The sequence below is a fragment of the Arachis ipaensis genome, chromosome B3, assembly GCF_059453495.1.
Source record: "Arachis ipaensis isolate K30076 ecotype BB chromosome B3, ASM5945349v1, whole genome shotgun sequence".
In the NCBI taxonomy this organism is placed as follows: Eukaryota; Viridiplantae; Streptophyta; class Magnoliopsida; order Fabales; family Fabaceae; genus Arachis; species Arachis ipaensis.
Window position 1 is genome coordinate 4,123,918 of NC_142438.1, and position 6,972 is coordinate 4,130,889.

General features: G+C 36.7%; 1 protein-coding gene across 1 annotated transcript; it reads right to left on the bottom strand.

The window, feature by feature from the left end:
- Nucleotides 1–6,972, bottom strand: LOC107629155 (kinesin-like protein KIN-5D). Its single transcript, XM_088509887.1, has 22 exons — nt 6,446–6,972; nt 6,214–6,343; nt 5,422–5,577; nt 4,846–5,322; nt 4,572–4,669; nt 4,311–4,467; nt 4,140–4,209; nt 3,921–3,997; nt 3,781–3,834; nt 3,620–3,700; nt 3,407–3,518; nt 3,142–3,228; nt 2,875–3,050; nt 2,634–2,795; nt 2,452–2,559; nt 2,225–2,383; nt 2,034–2,117; nt 1,733–1,938; nt 1,545–1,646; nt 1,355–1,464; nt 1,104–1,255; nt 1–445 (listed from the first exon to the last, which is right to left on the bottom strand). The coding sequence occupies exons 1-22, from the start codon at nt 6,607–6,609 to the stop codon at nt 218–220; spliced, it is 3,150 nt and encodes a 1,049-aa protein (XP_088366013.1). The 5' UTR covers nt 6,610–6,972; the 3' UTR covers nt 1–217.

Here is a 6,972-nt window from a genome sequence, read left to right on the forward strand (position 1 = left end):
TATTTATATGTTAAATCAAATTGATAGATAAATCCAAACAAAAATTTCGATTCTCTAAAATTTTACATATTTTTGCCTCTGCCTCCAGAAAAAATATTCTTTTTCTTTTTCACTCTCTATCCCCTTCTTTCTCCAGAAAACCCTCAATAAACAAATGCATTTTTTTCTCAATAGAATTACATTTAAACAATAAACTATGTACAAATATTCGACTATCCTAGTTACTTGCAATGAGAGGAACTCTGGAATCTGTTACAGATTGAGCAGCTTCATAGTTCCCATTATTATATCTAACATCACCATTTGCATGTTGTTTTGGAGACTTAGCATCCCAGAATGACTTCAGCAATTCCTCAAATGAGGGAGTTCTTAGTTCTTCTATGGATGAAACACTGGGTAAATTGAAGGGTCTTTTTCTTGGTGTTGAACAGGATGGTTCGTCCACCTATATCAAACATTGTAATTGAAACATAAGAAATAGTATCCACAAGTCATAGATAAAACCATATACTCACAACTTGGTCCCAAATGGAAATAGGTGAGGCTGCAATATAGTTTACTAGTTTGGACCTGGTCTAGAGCCTATTACAGGCTATTTTTTAAGTGCTAAGTCTGACCTATTAGGCTGTTATTAAGTCTAATCTATTAAAAGACTTGACAATTTTTAAAAACTATTTTTTTCAAAAAGAATTGAAACTACAAATATACAATATACCAACAATGTCTAACACAATATCAAAACTTTTAAAATTATTTAAAATATTCAAAATCCGCCATGAACTTTAATTATGATTTATGACAAAATTATTCATATATTAACAGGCTCATGCAGGGCTAATAGGCCAGTTAGACTAGTTTATGAGCCTGAATCTTGTGATAGGCTAGGTTAAGTCAAGCTGAACACAGGCCAAGTTGTAGGCCTGGCCGCCTGGCCTATTTCCAACACACAACAAACGGGTTTCATACATTGTTAATAATTGGTGCTTTCACCAAATATCTTGGCTATGTATATAAATGAGGATAGCTATACTTGTGTCTTAAAATTAAAAATACTATAAATTTTGTACATGCTAAATACAGGATTGGTGCTCTAAGTATCTTACTGTGTATTCGCTGAGAAGACATTTCCCTGCATTATCAGTTATCTCTACAATTCTATGGTAATGATTGCCCTTTAATTCTCTCAAGTCACCGCAGCATGGCGTAATCATGGAGTTCAGATTCCCACACGCTTCATGATCAAGTTGCAACGAATCTGCATGTGTTTTTTAATTTGTTAATTGATATGTTGATACTTAGGTATGTATACCTGAGGCAATTGTGATGCATAAGTGATAGGGTATGAAATACTGACGTTCAACCGATGAGTTGATGTCCTTGTTTGCTACTTCCGCATCTTCAAGTGTAGTTGACACAGCACTTGAGAATCGAGCTCGTAAAACTTGATTAGCTTCAATTCCTCGCCTGATTAGTAATAGATTGTGGAGAAAAGTGAACCAATTGACACCTCTGATCTAGTAAATTATATAGAGAGAAAAACCTACCGGATAATTGTATCCACAGAAGCAGCATTTCTTTTCTCTAGACTGAGCAAAGACTCTTGAGCATTCCTCCATTGTTGGGAACCAACTTCTGCCTTGTTAAGACTGCAATCATTCATTCAGGTTTGGATTAAGCCAATGGAAGAAAGTAGTATGGAGGCAAAGCATGCATTATCCAGGTACATCCATACCAGTTCTGAAGGACTTCCGCAAGGTCATTCTTTCCAGATTCAACAGTGGAAGTATCCTCATGATAGTTGGACTCTGTTTTTTCCATGTGAACTCTCCACTCGGCTTTAACTGAAGAAGTGGAATCTTGCATGGTTAATGTTTCTTGTCGTAGTTTACTGGTTTTACTATTCGCACTCTCACGAAGATCATTAACCGCCATTTGAACCTAGAAAATAAGGGAAAAAAATGCTAAAAACATGCACTAAGGTAGTTATGGAAAAAACCATAGGTAAGTTAAGCAAGTTTAAAAACAACAGATACCAGTTTTTTCTTCCTAGCATTTGAACTTGCTAGCATTTCTGCCACTTTTTCCAGTAGTTGTTTTTCTTCATAAGCAGCACACTCCTGCACCAGCAAGGAATAAGACTTGCTAAATTAAAAAGAAAAGGAGCACAACATGTTCGGATAGCAATTTCTCATTTTTCAATTTTGTAGAAAAGCACAAGAATTACCTCAAACTTCTTTTCAAGTTCACATAATTTCTTATCGTTGGCAATTTGGGCTTCTTCCACTATTTCGGTTAGATTGGATGCATGTGTATCTAATTTCTCGAAGAAGTTCACGGTTATTTTAGATACAGTACGGGTAGTCTCCACTGATCTAGCATGTGCCTACATGAAATAAAATAAATTTAGCATTTCTAACTAAAAGTTTACCCAATAAATAATAAATCACACACCTGTCTTTGTTGGTGAGCATAAGCAGTTAACTTGGCCTCTTGCTTGTGGAGACTACTTTGAAGATCATGTAGTAATGAATCAGCTTCTAAGGCAATTCCTTTAAAAAGCTGAAATACATATCATGTTAAACAAAGCAAGAAAGCTAAAGTTGAACCAATTCTACAGGGTAAAAGACACTTACATCTTCCAAGGCAGATGAATGCTTTGCTACTTCCGAATTCAAATCCTCAAAAGTTAACTTATTATTTCCCTTAAGCTGCTCAGCTAAATTGTCCAAAGATTTAATGCCAGAAGCATACATGTTTTTCAATTTTCCTACCCGTTCTCTAAGATCTTCAGTAGCCTTCATGAAACATACCAAAACAAAGTTTGTTACTCAGAAAATTTAAGTAACATGCATAATGCCGCATATGGAAACCAACCTCTGCCTTTGTAGATACAAAAGAGTGCATATCTTCCTCCATCTCCTTCAGCTGCTGCTCTTGTTGGATAACAGAGGCTGCAACTGTCTTGTGCAGATTTTCAAGCTGTTGAGCCAACTGAGACTGGAATTTCTGGATAAGTATTCTGTTTCCTTCTTCAATTTTATCCTTCCGTTCTATGGTTGGAATAAACAATTTACCACATGTCAGAGGCACTTTGTCCCTCAACTGATGCTAAAAAAAAAGGCACAAAAGAATAACACTAACCAATTTTAGAAAACAGGTTTGTCACATCTGATGCAGCATTCTCAAGCTCCTCCCGCAGCTCAATGGCATGCTGCACAAGTGCTTTCTCTATATGTATATAAAAAATAAAAATTAAATGGATGATAAATCTAAAATCATCAAAGGAAAAGTAAAACATACTACATTACTAATGATTACAACCAAACCAGAAATGGTTTGGAAAAGGAAATACCCAATCTGAAAGCAGGTTGACACATAATAAACAGAATGATTAAACTTCACCAACCAGATTTAAGTAGATTTAATATCAAAAATTCCTTTTCCTTTATTGTTGCATTTGCTTGTTTTTGTCTTTCCTCAAGATCAACTAATGACCGCTCAGTTTCTTCCAGATTTTTCTGAGATTACAGATACCAAAAGTAAGTTTGAATCTCAACCAAGATAAGATTCAAAACAGATTATCAAAGAACAGTTTGAGATCGTGTCTCCTGAATTTTACCTCAGTTTTTTCAAGTTTATCACTTAACTGTGCAGTCAAAAGTTGCTGACAATTGTAAAGTTGATGAAGCTCCATCAGTTGCTGCTTGCAAGTTATAAGGCATGTTTCAAAAACCAAGAAATTATAATGACTATATTGCAAAAATATATGACAGCATATACCTTATCTTTAGAGTCTGCCTCTAGTTCCATGCGTTCTATCTTTTCAGCCATGGCCTATTGAGACAAATAGATTAAAAACTATCAAATTTCCCATAAGTGTGACTAATTTCAATTTATATTAAGAACACAGGTAAAATAACCTTCTTCTCTGCTTCTTCATTAAGATAACGATCACGTGGTATATAGATTCCGTTCTTCTCTCTTGCAGCATATACCTCTGCAAAGGATAAATAAAAGATACATTGTTTTCATATTAAACACCAACGAAGAATAGTTGATCAACATGCTATTTGATCTCTTGAAAGAGGGAGGAAGTGACATAAAAACAGAAATAATGTTAATCTAAAACGGTCAACAACCTTGCTTCAGCCTGTCAATTTCAGAATACAGATCCTTAATGAGTGCAGATTTTACCATCTTCTGATTGACCTGACAAAATTATCAACTTCCGACTATTAGATGTGTTCCAATGCAGATCCTTGATGAAAGGCAACCCAACTAAAAAAGGAAGAAAGAACTATGAAAGTGACCTCTGGTTTGTTCTTGATATTTTTAGCACGATGTGCATAATCTAAGGTGCTAAGGGTTTCTTCCAGACAGTGAATGGAGGGTGATATTGTGGCAATAATGCATGTCTTGGTTTTACCACCCAGGGAATCTCTCAACAATCTTGTTAATTTGCTATCCCTGATAGAACAATACATCTTAATGAAAAAATGATATCCCAGGCTGGAAAAGTGAATCAAAAGATTTCAATGAGAATTAGCCAGACAAATTTCAGTTATTCGTACCTATATGGAACATGGCCTGAGTGCTCAACTAGGGCATTAATTACTCGGCCTAGAGTAAGCAAGCTTTTATTTATCTCCCCAGCTTCCCTTGCTCTACCCTGCATGTATTCAATTTTGTAATTTAGTCAACGGGTGCATAACTTTTACAATGTCAATACCCTTACTCCCAAAAAGTAGTCGATCTTATTGTATGCACAAAAAGAGAGGGCTGTGATATCTTCCTAAATCATATCATTTGAATGTACAGTTCCAAACAAGCATAATCATGTGATACCTCTCTTGCACCAGAACGTGAAATATTCTCAGAGCCAGCGAGATCCACAAGATTCAGCTTCCCACATTTAATCATTTCTTCACCCTCGGGGGTACACTCCTTAATATGAATTGTGATAGAAAAGATGGAGTGAGAACGACTGCTTTGTTTGTTAAGAAGAGTCTCAGCTGTTCGCCGTTTGGCAGAACCTTTTTCCAATATCTTGTAAATTTCATTGGCAGTGCGAACAATCTCTTCTTCTAATCCTCTGACAAAAACACCCCCCTTCCCATCCTCCATAAGGGCTATAGGTTTCTTAGATTTGTCATCTACAAACTTCGAGGTCTCCTCAGGGGCCAAGAGATCTGTTATCTCCTCATTGTAAAGCTCTAAAAATGTTACTTTCATGCTATACTCAGCATTCTGAGCTTCCAATATATCAAAAATCTCTTTCACAGATCTTGGGATGACACCAGCATCACTTGGAAATTCTCCATTCTACAAAGTCAAAAAAAAAAAAAAAAAGAGAGAGGAATTGATTCCACACAGAACAAGATAAATACTATAAAGAGCGATGACACAGGTGAAATGAATCACCTTCTTTCTTGCACCTCCTTCCATTGTGTACGTCTTCCCTGTCCCTGTCTGACCATAAGCAAAAATGGTGCAGTTATAGCCCTCAAGCACTTCATTCACAATAGGAGACACTGCCTGCTCATACAGTTCTATCTGCTCGGAGTTGGGACCAAAAACCTACACCAAAGCATACCAAAATTGGAATGATCGCTTGAGTGCAATTGAAAAAATGATAAAATAACCAAAAAAAAGTTTTTTTTTTTTTCCTAGTTTGATGTTAGTTGTTATGATTAATTTCGATAGAGGACAAGCCAAGTGACAAGTGAGAGGGTATTTCGTAGTCACTCCAACAATGTGACTGGTTTTATTCCGTAAATCTAAATGCAGAAATTCATAAAAATTCCTTATCTAAGCTGGGTTTATTTAGAATATTATACAAAAGCCTCTCGTAAGCATTACTACTCTGACACTGTCTTTTCCAGTTTCCAGATAAAAGACAGTGATATACAAAAACTCTCTCGAAATGATGGTTACATTGCAGCAGCTAAATTCAACTTAAGTAAAAGCACCATTATTTAAATAGCAGCAAATACAATTTAGCATTGTGTCTTTAGATTAGAAGGTTTTTTTCTTCTCGGTTTAAAACACATCAATATCAGAAGCTTCCAAAATTATAAAATGCTACTATAGTTTCTCCAAAATAATCGATACCCAGACACGCTGAATTCCTTGAGTTTTCAATTTTTAGCATTGAAAACGAAGGGGAAAAAAATTGATCATGTGATATTAAAAAAAAAAAAGCAAAACAAAAACCTTATCAAATGCGAATGTCCTATCGATCTGCTTGTTAGCTATACTCTGCACTGCGGAAACTTCTCTTCTTCCTTCGTTACAAGAAATCACAACCGGCGTATGCAGCCTCGCTTCGTCTTCACTCAACGGCCTAACAAAACAAAATAAAACCGATGATTCAATCTTCCAGAGTTGTAAACTAAACTCAGCGAGTGAACTCAGAGCGAGTTAGCGAGATTGACTCAGCGCGAACCTGCAACGAACGAGGACCTGCACATTGACGCCTTTGTCCTTATCGTGTTTGCTGTGACCATCCGCAGATCGCAGATCTCGCGCCGACGCCGGAGTCTTGTCTCCGCCGGAGCGCGGAGGCTGCGACGGCGATAACGACACTAGTCCTCCTCTCCTCTGCTCCATTGCACCACCACACACAAGCTTCGTGAAAAAAAAAACAAAAAAAGAAACGTTACGAGCTTCGAAGTTCGAAATGTGCTTGGGAAAATGGCGATCGCTATAAAGCAGGTGAAACTGAGTTCAAATTGAAGAGTGATTTGTTTTGCGATCCGCCATTGTTGATCGGAGTGTGTGTGCTGGTTGGATCGAGAATGGAGAATGCGCGATGAAATTGTGAAGAGAATAGAAAAAGAGTGGAATGAAGTGAGGGTGAAAATGAAGAGAGAAAATGAGAGGAAAGGGAAAAAAAGAAAAAGAGTTGCCGGCGTTGGAATAATAAGAAGAGATAATAGATGGAATTTGCAGTGACCAGTGAGTGAGTGAGAG

Excerpts from the sequence above, each read along its gene's own strand:
- LOC107629155 (XM_088509887.1), bottom strand. The coding sequence starts at position 6,609 with ATGGAGCAGAGGAGAGGAGGACTAGTGTCGTTATCGCCGTCGCAGCCT. Across the intron at positions 5,578-6,213 it reads GGACATTCGCATTTGATAAG|GTTTTTGGTCCCAACTCCGA; the intron begins GTTTTTGTTTTG and ends GCTTTGGTGTAG. Across the intron at positions 4,210-4,310 it reads ATATCAAGAACAAACCAGAG|GTCAATCAGAAGATGGTAAA; the intron begins GTCACTTTCATA and ends TAATTTTGTCAG.